The sequence below is a fragment of the Podarcis raffonei genome, chromosome 10 (assembly GCF_027172205.1).
Source record: "Podarcis raffonei isolate rPodRaf1 chromosome 10, rPodRaf1.pri, whole genome shotgun sequence".
Taxonomy (NCBI): Eukaryota; Metazoa; Chordata; class Lepidosauria; order Squamata; family Lacertidae; genus Podarcis; species Podarcis raffonei.
Window position 1 is genome coordinate 25,219,371 of NC_070611.1, and position 23,938 is coordinate 25,243,308.

Sequence of the window (23,938 nt, forward strand, 5' to 3'; positions counted from 1 at the left end):
CTGGATTTGGAGGGCTTCGACAATCGTTGGAGATGGCATGCTTACCTTATATACGGAAAAGCCAAAATCCATAAAAACTTCACAAACCACATAATTAGAAAGTCACTTTTCGCAGTCTGAGAGAAATACAAAGAACTGTTGGGGCCCAAAGTTCTGTGGTGGACCTCCCCAATTGAAGCTTCCATGGTGAAAAGGAAAAATACTCAGGAAATCTGGCCAACATATAAAACTCTTTTAAAGGAAGAAGATAACCAATTAAAATTTAAAAGTTTTGAGGAATCAAGAGAGTACGTCTCAGATTGGTTCCAATACCATCAGGTATATGAAAAATTTAAATCTGACCAACAAAAGGGTTTCATAACAGAAATCTCTCGATTCGAATCCCAGATAGTAAACTCTAAAAGAAAAACCCTCTCCAAAGCACATCAACTCCTCCTTGACTGGGATCACAGATTTGGATATCCCACAAAAAATGAAGAGTATATTTTTATATGCCACAGTGGCAGCATGAATTCTTATCACTACAAAGTGGAAGAGTGATGAAATCCCTTCTATTCATGAATGGCTCCGAAAGTTAACAGATTATGCGGAGTTAGATAGTTTATCATAAAAAATAAAGAACAAACCAAAACAGGAATTCATCTCAAAACGGGAAGTCTTTAAAGTTTATTTGAAAAACAATTACAGTAGTTTAAACTCTGTCGCAGCGTTTGAATAACTTTAGTAGTAAATTTAAGAAAGATCTGAAACCTTAGATAAATCAATAATTAGTAAATTAGTTAATTTAAGACAAAAACGTGTACTGGCAACAAATAATAGATAATTGAAATAAGGAATGGACGGGAGGTCAGGTCTATAGTCCAAGGACCACTTTTTGTTTTATTGATTTGTAATTAATATTGTCCATATCATGGTTGGGTTTGTATTTCTTGTCTTATTTTTTCTATTTCTTTTTTGGTGTATCAAAAAAAAAGGGGGGGAGGACTTCACCTCCCTGGGAGGGCATACCCCGTTTTCTCTTGAGACATACAGATGCCAACAGTCTAGAAGGAAGGGAAAAATAAAGTATGTTGCCCTGTGCTTGCCAGTTGCTGAGGAGTAGGCTGTCGGTCCATGCTGTGCATATCCTTTGCGTGCTGTGCCTGCCTGCCTGCCTGCTGCATAGCCTCATATGATAATTAAACTGCAAGCTTAACTTTCCAACAGTGACCCAGATTACCATCTGTCCAATAGGACAAGTACAGGTGTTTCCCTGCGGGAGCCCCTCCTGTCATGGGACTTAGACTGCCCTGGTTGCCCTAACAGATGATCTCCGCAGGCAGCTGGGTTGAGGTGGGTTGGGGCTGCTGATTCTTTTAGACCTGTCAGCTGCCTTTGACATGGCCGATCATGAACTTCTGGACCACCGCCTTGCTGATGTGGGGATCTAGGGTACAGTCCTTCAATGGCTGCACACGTTTCTCTCTGGTCGGGGACAGAGGGTGGCGCTTGGGGGTGGGAACTGTCGTCGTGCCACTCCTTGGTGTGTGGAGTGCCGCAGGGTGCAATACTCTCCCTGATGCTTTTCAACATCTTTATGCGCCCCCTCGCCCAGCTTGTCTGGAGGTTTGGTTTGGGCTGCCATCAGTATGCTGATGACACCCAACTCTATCTGTTGATGGATGGCCATCCTGACTCGGCTCCAGACACACTGATCAGATGTTTGGAAGCTGTGGCTGGATGGTTACGTGGGAGCCGGTTGAAGCTAAATCCCTCGAAGACAAAGGTCCTTTGGCTGGGTTGGGACAATATGAGATTGGGGGGCCAACTCCCATCTCTTGTGGTGGCGCAATTAGTGCCAGCGCCGTCTGTTAAGAATTTGGGTGTAATCTTCGACATCTCCCTTTCTATGGAGGCGCAGGCTGCGGCCATAACAAAGGTGGCATTTTTTCATCTCCGCCAAGCTAAGCAGTTGGCTCTTTAGCTCTCTCACCCTGACATAGCCACTGTGATCCACACGACGGTCACCTCCAGGCTTGATTACTGTAACTCACTCTACGTGGGGCTGCCCTTGAGATTGACTCAGAAACTCCAGCAGGTGCAGAATGCCGTGGCGAGACTCCTTACGGGGTCTGCCGTGGGATCACATTCACCCGGTGCTATACCAGCTGCACTGGCTCCCAGTGGAGTACAGGGTCAGGTTTAAGGTGCTGGTTTTAACCTTTAAAGCCCCATACAGCCTAGGATCCTCATACCTGCAGGACCGCCTTTCCTGGTATGTCCCATGGAGGACCTTATGGTCTTCAAATAAAAACATCTTGGAGATCCCGGGCCACAAGGAGGTTAGGCTGGCCTTGACCAGAGCCAGGGCTTTTTCGGCCGTGGCCCTGATCTGGTGGAACGCTCTGTCACAAGAGACTAGGGCCCTGTGGGACTTGACATCTTTCCGCAGGGTCTGCAAGATGGAGCTGTTCCACCTGGCCTTTGGCCAAGGCACAGTCTGACCCCCCTCTCCTTTTGTAATTCTCATAGAACTCTAGCCCAATGGTTGCCATTAATTTGATTCTAAATTGATTTAAGAATGCATTTTAATTAATTGATTGTGTGGTTTTATGTACACTGTTCTATTTTTACTTGTTAGCCGCTCTGAGTCTGGCTTTGGCCGGGGGGGCAGGACGGGATATAAATTTTTAAAAAATTATTTATTATTATTTTCATACATCCGGCTTGAAGATTGTGTGGCTGTTTTATTCCATCATATGTTGAGTGTGAAAAGAAAGGGGATCAGAAAGGGGACAGCGGATCATCATTTTTATTGATTTCTAGTCCCAGCTTACCACTGCCAATCAGGTAGGCAGATCCATATCAGGGGGAACTCTGAAAATGCACAAAATAGCAGTATACTAGTTAGTTAGTAGAGCTGAACTGAAATGTCCCCTTTTAACAATTGATGAAATTGAAGGATAAGCATTTTAGTGGGGAGGTGAATGGGGGGGGCTATAGCAGTGGCACTTCTCTCTCCTCCTCCCCTTTACCAAACAAAAGCAAAGAAAAAGCCCTTGCAACGATGCTATGTCACAATGCAGTCTTATTCCAGAAGAAATGGGGGGCAGGAGATGGAGCCACCAGCTTTAACATCTGGGGAAACTGGAAGTAAAATACAATGGTACCTCAGGTTACATACGCTTCAGGTTACAGACTCCGCTAACCCAGAAATAGTACCTCGGGTTAAGAATTTGGCTTCAGGATGAGAACAGAAATTGTGCAGCGGCAGCGGGAGGCCCTATTAGCTAAAGTGGTACCTCAGGTTAAGAACAGTTTCAGGTTAAAAACGGACCTCCTGAATGAATTAAGTTCTTAACCCGAGGTTCCACTGTACACAGTTTGATCTCAGTTGGTTACAGCCGCAGGAATTGATTCAACTCAGTTTTTTATCAAGCTATAAGGAGATCACGATAACTTTGGTACATATTTGACAGAGACTCCTTTCGAATGAAAGACACAAATAAGAGTCTGTTGGCTTGTTAAAAACACATTTATTATACTTGGTTAGAAATCCTAATTGGGAAGCTGGAGCTTATCATTTGAGCTATGTAGGCAGGAAACATAAGAAAGTCAGTCCTTTGTGTAGTATTGAACAAGGGAATTGTGCTTGTGGAATGACTTCGACTTGGGCAACAAAGCTTTTCTTCCCTCCCTCCCCTTACACATTCCTGCTCCTCCTCCTAATCTGACCTGAGTTTCCCCACAACCCTCCAGAGCAGATTTGGATGGAGTGTGGCAAGAGGAGAGATGGGGAGTTCCATTGCATGAACAGAGGTAATTCAAGGGGTACAATTACTCCATTGATACAACCCTTTGCTTTCTCTGTTTTTTTAATTTTTTAAAAAACCTGTTAATCAAACACAAGATCAGTAGCATCAGCAGAAGAAGCTAATACTGCAAGTGAAGAGCATAATTAAACGTTGTTTAGATTTTATGGCCTATAGCTGCTAAAATGAAGGAGAATATGAATAAACATCACTATTGACAAAATTGCATGTTACGCCTGATTACTTAATTACTCTCAGTGTGTATCGTTACATGGAAGCAAAAAAAAAAAAAAAAGCAATTGTGGTACACTGGTAGTGTCTTATTAAATCAGTAAGTAATCTACTGAATATTGAAATGTTTGGTTCACTGGGTAGATCATCTCTCCCTGTATCATTCACTTGTTCCAATGACGGATGCTGCATTTTAATTTGGCTACATTCCTTTTTTTAATAATCTGTACAACTGATTTAGGTCTGTGTATTTTCCCGGACAACACCATTTGCACATCTTCTTCCTGCCCACAATCTGATCAGTTCTCCATCAAGATTTGAGATATGGAGCTGGTGCATGGCCAGATGTGTTTCTTTTTTGGATCCTTATTCGGATCTCCACTAATGCAAATTATCACCTGTCTTAGGAAAGAGCTGTATGGCAGGAACAACCCAGGCCTCTTGCTGTGGACATTCTCACCTGCTCTGCTCCCAGAACTAATAGAGGGGAAATTTTTTTCATATGGAGAGGTTGCTCTCCTAGACAGCTAGAATCAGTGTAGACAGAATTATGAAACTGTACTTATAAGAACTTATACGTATAGGAACCAAGCATTTTTTAAACTCTGCCTCTATCCAGGACACCTGATCTCATCTTAGTCATCAATTCCAGCCTGGAAAAGTACATGAAGGAGGAATTTTTTTTTGGGGGGGGGTGACTCTTGCAGCATCTTCAACTCTCTGTACTTTCTTTCCCGCTTCCTCATCTCTACCTTGCTGACCTCAGTCTGGAAAAGTGGGCAGAGGGCCACTGGGGAGCAGAGATGGATTTAGGGTAGCACAACTGTTTCCATTGCACTGGGAAGACATTGCAGGGCATCACAATGGTGGCATTGTAAATTGAACAGAACAAGGTGGGGGGGAGAGAGCTGAATTTTGGACTTGCACAGCACTGCTGAAATTTGAAAGACCAAAGTTTACCCCTGCTGGGGAAGAAACCCTGAGAGCCACAGGTAGCCCACAGATTGCCCATTTATGTGTTAGCTTGTGCTACTTTTAAATCTTCTGGAATAACTCCCAATAGGTCTAATTGACAGCAGGGAATTCTATCTTGTAGGGGCCTTGGTTGAAACAAATGTACCCCTTTTCTGTTGTTCAATGTCAGACCTTGTGGACCCTTATGTAATGCGTCCTCATTGGGTCTCATGCACTTCATGTCTTTATGTGTGCACACACAAACCAAGCATTTTTGAAAACTCTGCCTCTGAAATTTTTGGAGATGGCTGTTTCTGTTGAGGAGGCGGGCCCTTCACCATATTGGACTCCTAACAAATACCCGACAATAACCTCTACTGCTATTTATTTCCTGCATTAGACTAATGCTATGGAGAAAAAATATCCCAGTTTACTTTGTAGGAAGATGTTTTTGTTTCTGTTTTTGAAACTCATTAATGAGCAGCAAAGTGGAATACACTTTCAGTATAGAAATGTTATTTGTTGGACTGGGAACACTTCCTTCACATTAGGAGCAGTATTTTTAATCTCATGGTTTCCTGTATTCATTTGTTGTGTCTTATTTTTGTCATTGTCAGGGCAAAATGAAACTGCTCTTTCATTTCTTAACAAGTCATAAATCATTTTTACTATGGGGGTATTCACTATTTTCATACTGATGAGTTGTTTATAGTCTGATGAGTATGCGCATAGTCTACCCCCTCCCCTGCATTTTGCTATGGAAGCGCACCTTCTTGCAATTGGTTTTGTGTTAGTCGTAGATCAACAAAACCTATCATATAGAACATCTGAAACCCTTTCGTATAATGGGTGTTTCAACAACCTTTGCATAATGTTATCAATATACATCTCATTGCATATTCCATTCTCTATACTTGATTTCACTTTGGTCAACAGTAACATTCCCCGTGACCTTAAGGGTGAATTTTGTGATATTGCGAGATGTATCTGTGGCACAGAAGTTACTTCTCAGCCTCCTTCCTGTCAGTTTTCCCTGTGAAGCAACAAAACTCTCTTTTGTAGCCTGAGCTTATAGAGCAGCTTGATGGGGTTGAAATAGAGTGGTATCTTGGGAAATTCCATTTTAAAGGAATGACAGGCAGATGCATGTGTAAGTTTCCTAACTGGGTTGCATCAGTAGCCCAGGTGTTCTTTAAAATAAATGAACATTATCTTAAAATGCAGTCTGAGATGATCAGGGGTGGCGGTCCTCCTTATAGATAATATATTCCATGGACTATACATATTAATCTTAGTTGATTGAATTTTGCTTTTCATACAACAGAACTCTCATCTCTCTCTGTCTCTTTTTATCTTCTTCTCAGCCTTCTTTGAATCCTGGAGGAAGACAGGAATCTGATGTAGTTCTTTTAAACCACTGGAGTATTAGAAATTATGAAGTGCAACGTGGAGACATAGTTTCACTGGTGTAAGTAACTAAACTAAACTTCAATATATCTGCATTCTTCTTTGGTCCATTAATGTTCTTCAAAGGTTTTCATGTGAAATGCTGTTACGCAGTTATGGCTGCAGACAAGAACATGACAGATTCGTTGCATGAGTAACAAATTCAATTATTACTGTTGAATTCCAGATCTTCAAAGCATTTATCATCATGCATTTGAAAGCGCAATGCCAGTATATGTGGCAATACATACTTGTGAATAAGAAATGCAAATGTAAGCAGCCTGCAGTGATGCAGCATTAATAATGATAATTATATGAATAATAAGACCACAGTGAAAGATGGTAGAAAAATATGTTGAATTGGTTGGATTAAAGATTTAGATATGTTGCCTCCTAATCAGATTCCTCTTAGTGTGGAACGCAATACTTGATCTGCTTTGATGTAGATGTTGGCATTGCTCCATTTCAGGAAGAAGTATGATGTGGAAGTTGGACCAAAATTGGTCATTCCTGAAACATTCCTGAATCAGTTGTTGACTTATTCATGGAGTGAGTAGCCATTAGGTGGCACTGTTTCTCTGTTCAATGCTTCCCTCCATTTAGATAATGTAAACTGTCCTGCTCTTAATGCAATGTAGAAATGGAATGTCGAATTGTGCAGAACAGACACAATGACATTAAGCGAATTGATGGTACATGCTCTAATGACAAAATTTATTTTTTAGCTTTATAATCAATGCATGCACTGAACAGACAGCTATGAGAGTTGTCTTTGGTTTTCCCCTGCTGAAAGTTGTCCACACTGGAACTGGTTGTTGGGAAAGGTATATTTTTTATGTATACTGTTAGAAATTCTCAGAGTACACAAGTAGCGTTTATTGGTTGTTTCTGTATTAGCAGCTTGCTGTTGCATTTTGCAATAACGCTATTATGACTTTTTTTTGGTGATGATCTTCCAGCGGTAATGTTGTGAAGCTCATTCTTATTTATGTGCTTATTATATGCATAGTTTCTGCTTATGTCTGATAAGGCTCCAAAAACAGGATGCAACAAACCCACTCATAAGTAAGATTAATGCACAAATACCCATTTTCAACGACCTTGTGTTGGAGGAACTGTAATTACTTTGTGGAGGAGCAAGAAAACAAAGCACTCAGGCACAAGCACTGTCAAGGGGAAATCTACCATATTTGGCCTTTGTTGCCTCCTTTGACCTTCCATGTCCTTCACTGGCTACTTTGGACTTCCACGTGCTACAGGATAAAGCTTTCTTCCTCCCCCGAAAAAATAACATTCAGGATTGCATGGCCAAAGTTGTCCTAATTTGTCTTAGTTCTTTCTCCTCTTAATGTCAAGAGAAACCTCACCAGTAATGTGTATGGGAAAGGGGTAGCCTTTCTTGAAAGTTTCCTGGGCCCCTTGGCTCTGTAAGGGTTTGGCTTGGTTTGGCAGCCTCAGACAGTTGAGAAGAAGTAGGAGGAAGGTGAAGTGGTGGTGGTTGAAGGCTGGTACCCAGGGATGGAGAACTGCGGTTCCTTCCCTTCTGACTCCAGGGTGCCCAGAGGGGGAAACTGACCTGCTGGTTCTCCCTGATGCACTGCCCACATAGCTCAGAGCCTCATTTTGGAGGGAGAAAACTGCAGCCAGCTGGTGCGGGTAGCTGAGCAGGAGACAGAGGTGGCTGAACTGGAGTCAGAGGGGCAGAGGCTCTTGTTCCCAAGATCCAGGTGCTATCTTTTTAGGTGGGAACAGACAAAGTGTGCATCTGCACACATGGAATTTCCATAAGGCAAGGGAGTCTTGCAAGTGAACTTGTCATACCCTGTTGTTAAAAGCTGGGCGGGAGAGCCATGCCAATGGATGAGACATCTTCATTGCTTCTGTCCAGTTCTGAATCTCATGCCTTGACCTTGGAATAATGACTAATGGACCCTTGGTGTGCTGCTGAGCCTTTGCTGTTACTTGCCTGTATAAATATCTCTTTCTTATGTTAAGGTGCATGGTAAGATTCTATACACTACTGTGTTTCCCAAACACTTGGTTTCAAAGGATGGTTGTGGTTATGGTGGAAGTGATGCCCTAGTGGTGTACATCAATCAAAGGTTACAATAAAGACTATAACATTGTACGAACCCTTCTGAATAAATGGAAATTTGGAAACCTGAATCTGATAATGCTTCGTTTTTATGGAATTTCATTACTTTATGTTATATTTCAATAAACTTCTCCCTGCCACCTCTTCCCAAAAGATTATGATCTGCTGAGAAGTTCAACAATGTGTTGTGAATTCTTTGGGTACCTTATTTCCTGTTATGCCCCATTTTCTGCCATTAAAAGTGGCACCTGAAGTGGTGTACAAGCACAATAAAATAATAATAGAACATAATTGAAGCAAAAACCCAGAAACAAAGTAAATTAATAACTAGCACAGTCAGATTAAAATTCTATGCAGAGGAAACCAAATGGATGCAGCTTTTTGGTAGTCATAAATACTAGGCAGTGAAATGTAGTGTAAGTTATTGATGGTTTGAAATAAAGCATGCAGTGTCAGTACATCCATAAATAATAGCCTCTTTAGTAAATTATTAGCTGAAAATGTTGGTGTTAAATCTGCTGCATCTGATCATTATTGTTTTTGAAATACAACAGACTGTAATCAGCAGCTGCTCTTTCCAAAGACATACAGCGCTTACTGATTGGAATTGTTGTGGTGGAATTATCCTGAATTAAGCTTCCCCACCCCTCGCCTGATTTCATTCCACCACACTACCTAGGCACATCTTATTTTAGTTTAGGTTTGTTTGTACCTCAGAGATGGCAGACATTAATCTTTGGGTTTCAGTATACTGTAGACAAAATGAAGACATAGTAGAATTGGTTAAACTGAGGGGGAAAAAGAATAATTTAAGAACATTGTCAAAACTGCAAGAGAAATTTGAGGAGGTATCCCAGGATACAGTTCTTTCCGCTATTTAAAATTTAGTGTGAAATGGTGGTTTATTAACAAAAATAAACCACAGTTCCGTAATGCAACAGGTACTGTAGTGTAAAAGGAATGTTTGAAATTGAGAAAGAAGCACTAGCATTATAACCAGTAAAACTAATGCAATAATCTCATGTTTGAATGCAACCTTGGTGCCGTTAAGCAAGCTTGGGTAATAAAGAACTTTTAATGGCTCAGACCAAATAGAAATAGATTCTTGGTTCTAAATGTTTTCTGAATGCTTTAAAGGCTATATTTGCACCACAAAATTACAAAGAAATTTAGTTTCCTTTGATATTTTCTAGTGTCTCATAGTTTGAGCCTCTTTTGTAACTCAGCTGGTACTCAAACCAAATGTTCTCTAAAACCATTATAGTTAATATCCATTGATAATCTTATTCATTCTGATAGTCTCAAGTATTGTCTGTTGTAATTATGCAGCACTGTCCACATCATCTAAGGTTTGTGATTAGAGTAAGTGAATCCTAAGAGCATTAAATACATCAGTAAACCTTTGGAGTGCTCTTCTGATCTATGATAAGCAGCTTTCCCAAACTAAGGAATAGAAAGGAATAGGAGACCAAAAAAGAAAAGAAAAAAAAAGTTAAGAGATTTGTAGCTTGAAAGAGACCAATTTAAAAATTTAAAAACATAAATTAAGCAAATCTAAACACCCACCCTAATCTTTCTCTCAAGGGTTTGCCAGTATTTTCTCTGCAATTGCTTTCTTCTGTGTTAAAATGATGCATATGGCTCTTTAGGAATTCTTAAAGTTGCATCAAGACGGGAAATCACCAGCATAAATATCCCATTTAGTATAGAAAAGCACAGCTGTTACTATATTTTAATTGGAAGCCTTGGTGCTGCCCGACTACCAAGCGAGATACAGATTCCCCTTTACAGATACATGCATTGGCATGGTTACAATGGCTTCGCCAGCCGAATAACATGTAAGGATTTGCACCCATGCAGTTCTTCTGAATCACCTTTTCATGAAACCAGTGAGCAGATGGCAAAACAGTTACGATACAGAAAGCAACTGTCACACTCCTGCTGCATCCATTCTTTTCTCTTTCTCTCATAATACTAGAACTCAGGTCATCCAATTAAACTGATTGACAGAATATTCAGGACAGACAAAATGAAGTACCTCACACCATCATATAATCAATTTGCTGCCACAAGATGATGTGATGGCTACTAACACTAGCAAATCCATAGATGAAACATCTGTATCAATACTATTAGTTATATGCAACCTCCAGGCTCAGAGTCAGTATGTCCTTAAGTACCAGTTGATGGGAGGAACAACTCCCCAAATCTTGCCCTCTTGCCTCCTTGTGGCCTTCTAGAAGCATCTTTCACCACTGTGGGAAATAGGATTTTGTCTGATCCAACATCATTCCCAGATGTTCACATATTACAGTGGTACCTCTACTTATGAACGCGATCCGTTTCAGGGTGCCGTTCACACCCCCAAAAGTCCGTAAGTAGAGCGCCGCTAATGCGCATGCGTGAAACGCGATAGAGCATTTCTGCGCATGTGTGAAGCACGCAGATCGCAGGCTGAACCCAGAAGTAAACACTTCTGGGATTTGCTGCGTTTGTAACCTGAAAAGACGCAACGTGAAGCAAACGTAACATGAGGTATGACTGTACTTATTGACATGATGGATTTCAAAACTGTCTTTCTGGATAAATTCTCCTCTGAAGGCAGTTTATGATGGTCCAAAATAAACATAATAATTTGCACAAAAACAATGAGAAGAGCAAACAAATGAATAAAGCAATTCACCAGCAAATAAAACAACTTTAAAATTGTAGTGGCAGTGGCAGATATAACAGGTATGAATATATAGAGCCGTAAATCATACAAAATCCAACATGAATGAAAAAGTCTTTAGGGTCCTCACAAATGCCAGTCTGAGAGGGGAGGCAGGAGGAGTGAATGAATTTCCCTGTGAGAATATTCTAGAGATGCATGGTCATCACAGAAAAGGTAGTTGCTAGCCTAGCAGCCCCTACAAGTGGACCAGGAAGCAGAATCTCAAATGCTGAAATTGAGACCTTGGTGGTTCATACAAGTTCAGGTAGTTTTTCAGTAGCCTGGTCTTAGACCATTTAGAGTTTTACAGGTTAATGCCAGCACGTCAAATTGGGCTTGGAAACAAATAGGCAGCCAGAGAAAATGCTGCAATGTGATTAGGGCTGGGTGATAATATTGTCCTAAGCCGGTTTGAAGTCCATATTGTGATATTGGTTTCATAATTTTTGACCTGGAAATATATCACGAATAAGGATGTGTGTTTGTGTGTGTGTTATGCAAAAATAACAATGCAGGAAAAACAACAACCATGAAGCCAGCCATTGCCTCTACATAGCTCCATCCTTATTTTAGACATTGTAATATATCAGTATATCACTCGGCTATGAGTGATCGTCAAAGAAGAAGAATATCACAATGTTTATTGATCTGGTGATATATCATGATGTTGAAAACCAGATATTGCCCAGCCCTACTGCTCACCTCTACATAGTTCCATCCTTATTTCAGGCATTGTGATATATTGGTATATCACTATGCTTTGCCCAGCCCTAAATGTGATCAGAATGCCTAGCTTCTACAAATGTTCTTGCTGCCACATTTTGCAAGAACGGAAGCTTCCAAACCATTTTTTAAACAGAATCCATTAGGGTCATGTTTTTGTTTTTTTAAAATATATTAAGAGGTTTTTTTATTATTTTGTCTTAATTTTGTCCTGTATAGCAAGCATTTAATCTCTCTCTCTCTCTCTCTCTCTCTCTCTCTCTCTCACTCACACACACACACACACACACTTGTAAGGATACAGAATTGGGGTCCTAATTTCACATTAAAGAGTTTAGCAGCAATGCCAAGCCTTTTGAACTTGGAGGTTGTGTGGATTAATGCAAATATGTCCGTCCCCCCCGTCCCCCGTTTTTGTTTTTAAAAGCCAGCCTTTAGTTGTCAATATCCTCTAGCAGGGAAGAACACTGTAGGAGTGCATGATCATGCATTTAAATACGTTTCCACAGCATCTCGGCTGTAAGGTCATATCCAACAGCAAGTTAAAAATAGACTGTGTTGAGTGTAAAGGGGAAGTTAAGCAGACACAAACAATGCAGCAGGCCTTCTGGGTATACAGGATGCCATTATCCTTTGCTTGCTAGTATTATATTTTCTCTCTTTGCAGTAGAGGCCACATTTCCCTTGCTACAGCTGTTATAGAGCTTGTTACAGCATAGATACTGTTTCTAATTTTATTGGTTTTCTCTAAGCAACACATGCGACACGACACAAGTAATATGTTTACAGTGTATTGTTTTTGAAAGGCATGGCTTTGAAAAATGTGCCCAGTGTATCACTGCAAGTTTACAAAGAGTACTGAACCACACAACTGAAGTCTGGGAGTTATGCACAGTTTGGCCAAATATTTATTCAACAACCAAAATCCCTTCTTAGCCAGTCATTGTTGACGATATTGGGCTAGATGGTCTTAGATATAATACAACTTTTAATATTACATTGTTTTTTTGCTTTATTTCCCATGTTCCGCCCGTGATGGATGTTGAAGAATATGTAAGAATACATATCTTGAAGATCAGGCAGTTTTGATATAGAGGACTACCTTATTTCCAAGGTCTAGTGAAACTGCTTTCCATCTCCCTTTCATTTTCTGCTTAGACTTCTGTTTGGGATAAAGCAATGTTAAGTTTACAGTAGTGAATATTTCCCTTTAGAAAGACTTTGCATGCCAGCAAGCTGCTTAGATGCATAAATTTGTAAGATTGGAACTGGGATGTTTTAACCAGCAGCGCATATTGTATGTTTGTATCACATAATAATGGGCTTAATTAATGATCACCTTCTCTTTAACCCTTTCAACTATTCTCCATCAGGTGTTTCTTGGCATCTTGATTGAAACAGCTTGTATTGTGTTGGGGAAATGTTGCCAATTTAATTGGTACCTAAGCTCTTCACCTTGAATTTACCTTTAATGTAGGCACAGTGCATAATGTACTATTATACTATTATTTAGAGGTAACGAACACCAAGGGCGTTTGCCACTCAGGGAAAAATATGTTTCGAAAATGGAGATAAAATCAATAAGTAAAACTTTATAAATTGATGGAAATTGTACCTGTTCCTTCTGGTTTGGTGACAACATAGATATGTGGAGTCAGACTCTCTATGCAGAAATATATGTGAAAGCTTAAGAAGGGCAAGATTTGCTTTGCTTTCAAAGTGAGGCCTCTGTTCACCGAGTTGTGAATTTCATGAGTGTTTTTATTATTATATTTATATCTCACTCTTGCTCCCAGGTGCTCAGCATGTAGTTTTCCCATTTCACAATCTTTCCTCACAACAACCCTGTGACGTAGGTTAGATTGAGATATGTTGATTGGCCCAAGTTCACCCAGTGAGCTTCATGAAGGCTGAGTGGGATCTGGGCTTCTAACCACTATATCTCACTGGGTCAAACTTTTCATTAAATAGTATTCATTAAATAGTTTCCAGCACCCACAGCACACAGTTCTAATACTTAGGAATCCTAGATGATGACCAATTTCATACAGTGTAGATTGCTTGCAATGGCATGAATAATAATAATAATAATAATAATAATAATAATAATAATAATGTATTTATATGCCACCCATCTGACTGGATTGCCCCAGCCATTCTGGGTGGCTTCCAACAAATTAAACAATTAAGCACAGTTAAACTTCAAATATTAAAGAACTTTTCTATACAGGGCTGCCTTCAGATGTCTTCTGAAAGTCAAATAGTTGTTTGTTTCCTTGACATCTGATGGGAGGGCGTTCCACAGGGTGGGTGCGACTACCGAGAAAGCCCTCTGTCTGGTTCCCTGTAATATTCACTATAGGAATCAATGTGAAACTCACGTACAGATTAGAGCATTTGATGACAGATACACACATTCTTCTTCCTGTATTTGAGAGTAGGGAAGGACCTCTGCAGTCCCCCCCCCAAAAAAAGAAAAAGAAGAAAAAAGTCCACAGTTATAATATACAAGGTTGATGTTTGCGTGGGTTTTGTGTTAATTCTTCTATGGAAGTGGTTTGTCCTTTTTTGCTACATGAAAAGCTCAATTATATGCAAAGATGCACATGTCAAAAAACATTCTGTACTACTTATCAGCTCTCATTTTCTTTCAATGACACCATTTAGATTTAAATGCATTTGGTGTGTAAGCAGAATTCATATGCTTGGCTTAAGTATAACTTATTGAAGGGTTCCTAAATGGTACATCCTGCAATTTAATATTTATGATTCTCATAATATTGCTAAGCTGGCCTAAGGGAGTCTTGTTACCAAGCTAAAAGATGTGAGGTCAGCTGCAACTGACTGTAACAGTATTTAAACGATTAAGCCATTTGTGGAAGAATGAATTCTGCAAACAAATATCCTGTACAACAAACTACCCATTCATTGTTTCTCTCATGGCAAAGAGAATAATCCTGTGATTAAAATATTACATTAATTATATACATATGACTTGGAATTATTAATATATTGTTTAAACTAGAAAACAGACGACACAAAATTTCAGCTGTACATAAATGATGTTCAGAGAATCCATTGTTTTCTAATGAAGGCCACCTGAAGTTAATCATTCACTGCTTGAAGCAGATTACTCTGCTTATTTTTCCAAGTTCGTTGAACAAAATGATAAAACTATTGCTTTTTGTTTCTATTTTAATCTATAGGTGGGACTTTTTGTTCGTATCCTAATGTACTTTAGCTTTATCAAAGCTTCTGGAAGGAATTAAGGACCAATAAAGATAAAGAGTTTCTGTAGACTGAGGTTCTCAATTGTTGTTCTATGACACCATCACCAGATAAAGACAGAGTGCAGGGAAAGAAAGGACTAGGTACACAGTGATTGCTAATCCTGATTTATTTCATTTATAAAAAAATATAAATACTGTATAGTAAAATCATAAAAAATTAAAAAGGCTTAAGCAAAAGAGTTAAAACGAACATCAGTAGATCGTGGGGTGTGTGTGTGTGTGTGTGTGTGTACTCTTAATTGCCCACATAGGCCTGGCAGAATAGAAAAGGCATTTAAAAGTTGGTGCAGAAGGTGCCCTCTGAAACTCTGTTGGCAGGCTGCTCCATAGGACAGTGCCGGTTTCTATAAAGATTTGGTTTTTTGTTGTTGACAAACAAGCCTAACCAACTTGGGGAACTTGCAAACAATTAGCAGAGAACAGAAAAACAGTCAAAAAGCAAGGAGCAGCAGCAGGAGGATCCAGTGATTGACAGTGTGTCCCCTGCACCCCAAATTTGGATAGCAATTTCCATAGGGGTAACCATGTTAGCCTATTGCAGAAAAAACAGCAGTCCTTGTAGCATAGTCTTCTTCAGCTTGGGGTCCCCACCAGCTTTGCAGTGGTTTCAGTCTTACCTGGCTGGTCACTTCCAGAGGCTGATGCTTAGGGAATGCTTTTCAGCCCCATGAAACCTTCAATGTGGGGTTTGTCGGGGTTCAGTTTTATCTCCCATGCTGTTTAACAATTACATGAAACCACTGAGTGGGGTCACCTGGAGTACACTGTGAGCAATATGTTGATGACACAAAGATCTACTTCTCCTTGACACCTGCAAGTGTGGCAATGGATACGTTGGACCGTTGTCTTGCCTTGGTAATGGACTGGATGGGAGCCAACAAACTGAAGTTCAGTCCAGACAAGATTGAGACACTGTTAGTGGGTGGATTTCTAGATGGCATGGGTGGGAGGTTGTGTCTCTGAAGGAGCAGGTGTGTAGTTTGGGGATCCTTCTTTATCCATTGCTGTCACTTGAGTCTGGCCTTGGTGGCATGGAATGCCATCCTTCCACTTCATCTGGTAGCCCAGCTGCACCTCATCTGGACAGAGATGGTCTGTCTTCTGTTGTCTGTGCTCTACGTTAGATCACTGCAATGCATTATACCTGGGGCTGCCTCTGAAGATAGATTGGAAACTTAAGCTAGTGCAGAATTCAGTGGCCAGATTGCTCACTGGGGCAAGACGGTTTGAGTATACAAAGCCAATCCTGGCCTGACGGCACTGGCTGCCAAATAGTTTCTGACCTATAGAGCCTTTAACAGCTCAGGACCGTGATACCTCAAGGACGGCCTCTCACCATAGGAGCTGACTTGGAACCTGTTGTCATCATCTGAGGCCTTTCTTCATGTACCTCCTCCACAGGAGCTCCAGAGGGTGGCAACATGAGAAAGAGCTCTTTCTGTGGTGGCTCCCCACTTGTGGAATGTTCTCCCCAGGGAGGCTCGCCTGGCACCTTTGTTAGCTTTGGCTAATTAAACCATCTATGGCCTTTTAAACTGTGTCTGGGGTTGTTTTTGTTTGTTGTTATGGCATATATGTGTGTGTGTGTGTGTGTGTGTGTGTGTGTTTATGTGTTTATATTGTAAAGCCCCTAGTGATCTTCGGATGAAGGGTGTTATAGAACTTTAATAAATTCCCATCATCTCCTGCATAGGGATGATGAGAGTTTCATCAACAGCTATTGTTGGACTATAACGTTGGAAAAAGTAACATCGATTATGTTGTAAGCTTCTGTGGACATCAGCTGAAGTGGACTCCACATAGAGTTCTGCGATAATGAATTGTTGGCCTTAAAAGCTCTTTGATATTTTCCCCCTACTGCAATCTGGGCCTTGGGAGGTATCTGATGAAGTCAACTCCTGACACTTCTTCTGCCCTGTCCGATAAATCATTTAGCGGAAGGGATGTTCAGATCACTTCCCAGATGTATCTCAACAGATTTTTTTTTTTAAAGCAGTGATAATTCTGTTTGTGCGAAATGTATTTTAGTAGAATGGAAAGAGAGTTGGTAATTATATGCACAGCAACTCAGCAGCGTTTTCAGTTCACAGGTTTTGCTAATGCAGCAACAGATAAACCACCGAGGGAAATTTGAAGTTGAAAGACTCTTCATCTCGCCATTTATAAAAGGCCTCCTGGGGCACTGTTCTAGAAATTTCTTATTGACGACCATTTATATTGTAGTGCAGTACTTCCCTTGTGTACTGGGTACCAGGTTCAGCAGTGCAGCACTTGGCTGCACCCCTTGGGGTGCTACATCTTATCCTGAAGATAGTTGCACTCAAAATATGAAAGCTAGTAGTAGGCATGATGCATTTAGTAGACTTAGTTGCTCAAAGTGTCACTTCCAGATGTGCCAAATCTATTAATTCTACTTTAAGTGGCACCTTCTTTTTAGTGTATCTGTTACTATACTGAAATCTACTACTGAATCACTGCTAAGTGATGTGCTCATATACTTGTACAGGTGAGTTCCATGGCTGAGCTCCAAGCTCGGCAGAGCTTTCAGTTTTCTAGAAAGAGGCAAGTACTGACTTCCGCAGTTGATAAATCAATGGAACAGTTGGAAAACAGACTTTTCAGCTGCCTCATGTGACATTTAAACAGCCCAGTTTCTTGCCCCCTTCCCCAAGCAGATAGTTTCTTGGGCTGCAAGTGACGTTGCAAGTCTTTGGCTTTGTGTTGCTGGCTACTGTTTGCAGCCTGAGATCTTGGGTCACTTTTAAGTGCCCATCATACTGAGCTATAAAGAAAGAGCCTGAGAAGCACAGCCAATCCTATGCAGTCTGGGAGACATCCTTCAACCCCTGGGGCTGTACCAGGCTGATTTGCAGTCCCAAGATTGTGGGCACTGACAGCGAAAGAGAGTCCTAGTTGGGATACACCTGGAATGCATTAGATTACTGCGGAATCCAACATTGTTTGTCAGCATCCATGCTGTCAGGCTGCAAATGGCAGACCTGGTCTAGGAGTCCTGGCATGGCTTGCTACTTTGTGGAGCATTTGCACTTTCCATAAACTCCAGCTATAACTGGTGGAGTTGCACACAATCCACAGTGTGAATTCAGCTAAGCTTGAAGGGGCTCGCTTGCATGAAATTGTTTTAATTATTAGAGCAAGGGTGCTCCTATTTTTGAGTTCCCCTACTTTGGAGTTTTGCCCTGCCCCTAGAGTTTTATGTTAGCAACAGTTAACACTTCTGTAGAAGTATCAATATTTAAAAAAATAGGTATTATTTCATTTTTAAAATAATAAATAAATATTTAGAGATTTATCATTAAAGCCACGTTATTAAGTCAAGTGCTGCATGTATTGGGTTGTGTGCAATAAAAAAAAGAGTAGCTGCTACCAGGGGACAGCAAATTTTTTCAGCAGGGGGCCAGTCCACTGTCCCTCAGACCTCTTGGGGGCTGGACTATATTTTGAAAAAAATAATGAACGAATTCCTATGCCCCACAAATAACCTAGAGATGCATTTTAAATAAAAGCACACATTCTACTCGTGTAAAAACACCAGGCAGACCCCACAAATAACCCAGAGATGCATTTAAAATAAAAGGATACATTCTACTCATGTAAAAACATGCTGATTCCCGGACCGTCTGCGGGCCGGACTTAAAAGGTGATTGGGCTGGATCCGGCCCCCGGGTCTTAGTTTGCCTACCCATGTGCTACACTATATGAACCATATATAGCTAATGTAGTATAGCTTATATACAAGAAAGCTACAGGCTAAGTATTATTATTACTATTTATTAAATTTTTATACCTTCCTATACCCGTAGATCTCAGGGTGGTTCACAACACAAAATTTTAATATAAAAAACACACAAAATGCATAATAAAAATAAGAACAAAGATGTATAATGAAGGCGCCAGTCAGTCCTCCTTGTGGAGAGCATTCTACAAACAAGGAGCCACTGCAGAAAAGGCCTGTTCTCATGTTGCCACCCTCTGGACCTCTCGTGGAGGAGGCACACAAAGAAGGGCCTCAAGAGGATGATCTGAGAGTCCGCGCAGGTTCATCTGGAAAGAGGTAGTCCTTGAGGTATTGCGATCCTGAGCCCTTCTCTCTGTTCTTTCAGGAAGTTTTGAAATCCGGTTAGCCATACCTCATTAATTTTTTACTTTAGCAACAAATAAATGCTCTTAATTGGAAACTATCATAATTACTTTTACTGTAAAGGGAGTATGCAGGGAAGTTTTTATGAGATTTATTGATTTGTTCCTTCAAATTTATAACCTGCCTTTTCTCCCCAAAGGGACCACTAGCAATAATAAAACCACATTTGGAAAAAAACGTAAATCAGCTTATGAGCATATTACAGACAGTAAGAGTTCTGTTGAACTCTTGCTCAAGTGAACTCATGCTTTGCATTGTAGCACACAAATGTATTGGGGCTTTTGCTATTATATGACAAAAATGATGGAAAAGAAAATTACAGTATAAAGTTTAAAGGACCATAAAAAGGCCTTGAGAATGAACACCTGCAAAATCTTATGTGAGAGCTTGCAACACCTTATGTGAGAATTTGCAAAAATGGAAGAACTTTTTGGAATTTAGGCTCATTTTTCTTACATAACACTCTTTTGCTTGGTCGTATACAGCCTTTATGTGAGTACAATGTGCTTTCCATTAGTGAATACCTTTGTATCTATCCCAAACTCTTCTGTCAGCTCCATCAAATGAGTTCTTTATGCCACAGAGCAAGCTAGCGAGAGCCCTTATTTTGTGTAGATATCAAAAAATATGATCAGGTGAGTGCTCATAACAACATTTGGTTCCTCAAGCTTGGCTTTACCTTGGTGTGGCTTGAACGTATTTGACAGTATAGTGGATGTTTATGATCCTTGAAAAAAGCTCCTATGAGAACTTCTCCTCAGTTTATGAGCCAAATCTGAACTGGCATAAATTTGAAGTTTCCCTGAAATCACCGAGGCTATGCTAAATTACTCTAGCTGATGACCTTCCCCTCAAAGTTCTCAATTCATTCTGCTGTGTAGCCTTGCTTTTTGCAGAGCATGTTACATTTCATGTAACAGTTTACTGAAATGGAAAATGTCACACACCTGTCTTTTCAGGGAATGAAAATATAGTCATTGGTGACTGTCTTGCAGAACATTCAGGATTAAACTCAGAGGAGCTCTGATCCAGAAAAATGGAAGGGGAGATCTGCATACATGGCTTCTGCTGTCATTTTCAAAACAGCAGTACTGTTTTGTGCTTCATCTCTACCTCCTGCTACTGTTCAGGACAATTATGTCCTGATTATGAGTATATGAGTATGAATATACTCCCTTGAGGGGAGTGAGAAACATTTTCCAGACAGAGGGCTTCATTCCTGTCTGTGCAGCTGTCTGGGGCCACAAGTCAGTAATGAGCAAAACCAGAGGCAAAAAGTGGGTGAACCAACAAGTGGAAAAAAGGGGGGCAGTAGGCTAGTTTCTGCACTCACACATGAGCTTTCTATGCCCCACAGAAGCATCTGAAAGGAATTAGCACAATTCAAGTGCACATTCCAGTCAAGAAAGCCATACACAAGGAGGGTAGGTGTGTTGAGGGGTGTCGCCTGAAGAGAATCACAAAGCCAGATAGAGAGACATAGAGCACCACATTTGGCCTCTGGTTCTGAGCATAGCTGTCAACTTTTCCCTTTTTTAAAAGAGAAATTCCCTTATTCCAAATAGGATTCCTCGCAAGAAAGGGGGAAAGTTGACAGCTATGGTACTGAGGTTCCCCACTCGTGCCTTACTGAATCACACTCATCATTTCCTTATCCACACCTGGTTCAGTTCAGCATAATGTACCTTCCTTCTTGTGATGTCTAGGAGGTCACACTGCCGGCGACCGCACACATATCCTTGGACATCCGTGCCCTGACACAAATGTCTGCACTAACGTCCAGAGACATTGTAGCATGATGATTGCACAAAAGGGGATCATAACTAGATGAATTCCACTGACCAAGACATAGAAGCAATTCTAGGCTTGCTTTTCTGGAAACTTTGGTGAAGCTGCTCGTGCCACATGGACAAGGAGGAGAAGGGGCCTCTACCCCAGTTATACACCACAAACAGAGTCCACAGTGGTAGTACTAGCAGTGATGCTTTAGGCGAGATGTGTCACGTCCATGTCAACACTGTAGTTTACAGTGCCCTTGATGGATACCGCTGCTGATTCCTCTGTATGGGAAAAGTAAAGGAAGCTGGGGGTTTTTCTTCACTCTCTTGCCTAACGTGGAAGCACAACTGACTGAGGTGTTCTCGCACCGATTGCAGCAGTGTCCCAGTTAACACGGCTGCATGGGGGAAACCAATGGGAGGAGGTGCCACTTCATAGTTGGCAAGGATGGTGCATTAAGTGGCTATTTCTGTGGTTATAATTCCCTGCCTTCTGATCTGCTGATTGCCCTAATGCAAATATATAAAAAATAACATGGACCCTACAAAGTGTGGAGATGTGTACTTGGCATATATTATAGCAGCACTGGTCATCCAAATGGATTTTGGGTGAAAGCTATGTTGGGATTCTGAAGTGAGATACCCACGCAACAGAAGTTGCCCCCAGATTCATTCATCACACAGAGGCAACTCAAGGTCCAAAATAATTTACTGCTGCAGAAGATCAGGCTTCAGTAATACAGTTTGTAGGCTTTGCAGATACAGATATATCCAAGTAGAAAGTATTTCTGTTGCTGCAGCAATTCAGGCTATAACACAGACTGCGACTCACTGACTAACTACAGAGCTGATATGCATTGATCACTTATATTCAGTCTGAGCATGCAAAGGGGCAAGTGGGAATGTATGGGGCAAGCCCTGCCCCTTTGAAGATGCTGTGCATGCTGGGAGCAGTCCCCAGCTAATGTGTGATCAGGGTTAATTCCACCCCTGTGTTGGAAGTGTTATGTGCAAGTAAGGCAGTTCCTTCAGAATAATGCTAGTTGCACGTTGACTGGGGAATTTATCTGGTTCATACAGCATCATTGAGGGGCCTTCACTTCCCCACTTCCCCTTTACTCATTCAGACTGAATGACTGAAGAGGGCTTAATTGCACAACGTCTTTCATGTGTTTGCTGCAAAAGGAATTAAGTCTGTTTTGTGCTTCTTGAAAATATCCTAGCATCTTCTGGCATGCTTTTTCTTGTGCCAATATAACGTACCAGTTGAGAGTTGGAGGATGGATGTGTGAGAGAGAGCTTATTAATTCCATCAAAGTTGAGATTTTTGCTGCAATCTGTGCAACATCTTGTTTAACAAGCCACATCTTTCCAAACTCTGCTTTCATTTACTCACTGCAGATGTTTTCTAATTTTTAATATAGGTAATTTCATATTGGTACGGATTCAAAGAACTGTGAGTGGAAGTGGGTGGATGGGAATGTATTGGCTGTGTTCTATGAATAGTAGCACAAGCTGGCTGAACACCTTTTCAGCTGGCGTGCCAAAGTATTGGGGTTTTCATTACCTTTTGAGGAACGCTAAACAAAGGAAGAGCCAGACCATAGATATAAACTGAATGGGGCTATAAAAAGTTTTGCAAAAGAGCATGTACAGTGTGTTTGGGGTCACTGTTCTCATGCCTCGCTCTTCCGATAGATCAGAAACAGACTTTCCACAAGAGCAAAAAAAAGAGTCTTGCTGGATCAGGCCTAATGCCCATCTAGTTCAACATCCTGTTCTCTCAAATGCAACAGTGCTTTTTCCACTTGTGATTGCCAGCATCTGGGGCAGGTAGAACATAACCATCATGGTTGGTAACTGTCAATAGCCTTATCCTTCATGAGTAGATGGTGCCTCTTTGCTAGCAGAAGGGCACCTATGGACCCAAGCCTATGTTTAGAATAAAGTAAACATGACTTGTGAGAATTGTGGCCTCCCCAGTGTGGCAAAATTATTTGACATGTGCTTACGGAATAATGAAGTCAACTGTGGGAAGAATACTAGCATTATAGTCAAGACAAGAGCCACCAGGGAATATAAAACAGCAGTGTGGTTTCGGGACTGACACTTGGGACTGATCTTTCCAAGATGGGAAATAACTAGATTTGATTGAAAGAAAAAAAATGTAGGAACAAATATTGGAGACTAGTATCTGATTCCCAGTCCTGCCAACCGCCACATGAAATTAGTAACAGTAGTGAGCCCTGGTTTCTATTTTAGAGACTTGTGGCTCCGAGCCACTTAGTTTCCTCTTGGTACTATTGATACTGGGACCCATTTGAATGAAGCTGTGTACTAATTGGTTCGATGGGATTTTTCTCCTTTGTGCCAAGCCAACTCTAGGGATGAGGCAGCTTAAAACTGATATTCCACTGTGCCTACGCACTAGTACTATATTTCCATTTTTCTTTTTAAATCCTCCTGCAGAATTTTAGATATTTAAAGACATCCTGAAAATTATTTTTGGCTGTAATTTTCTGACACTTCCAAGTAAGTAGATAAGTGACTTCTCACCTTTATGCTCTTGAAATCCAGATTGCACCCAGAAAAAAATGTGTGATAGTTTTTTTAAAAATCATATGAGATTCTTGCTAAGGGAACTTTTTGTTTGGTGTTCATGATACCTGGCAGCTAATAGTTTGTTTCTTCTTATCCCCTACTAATAATTATACATTTTAGAGCTTCAACGGTGATTTTCAGGTTTTTCCACTCA

The 23,938-nt window shown here is 40.8% G+C and overlaps 1 protein-coding gene across 2 annotated transcripts in view; it reads left to right on the forward strand.

Annotated features, from left to right (window-relative positions):
- Nucleotides 1-23,938, forward strand: part of IMMP2L (inner mitochondrial membrane peptidase subunit 2) — a 450,464-nt gene that overhangs the window by 15,604 nt on the left and 410,922 nt on the right. For both annotated transcript variants that reach the window (XM_053404659.1, XM_053404658.1), the window contains exon 3: nt 6,341-6,444. In XM_053404659.1, coding sequence (XP_053260634.1) covers nt 6,341-6,444 — 104 coding nt within the window. The remainder of the gene's footprint in view (nt 1-6,340; nt 6,445-23,938) is intronic.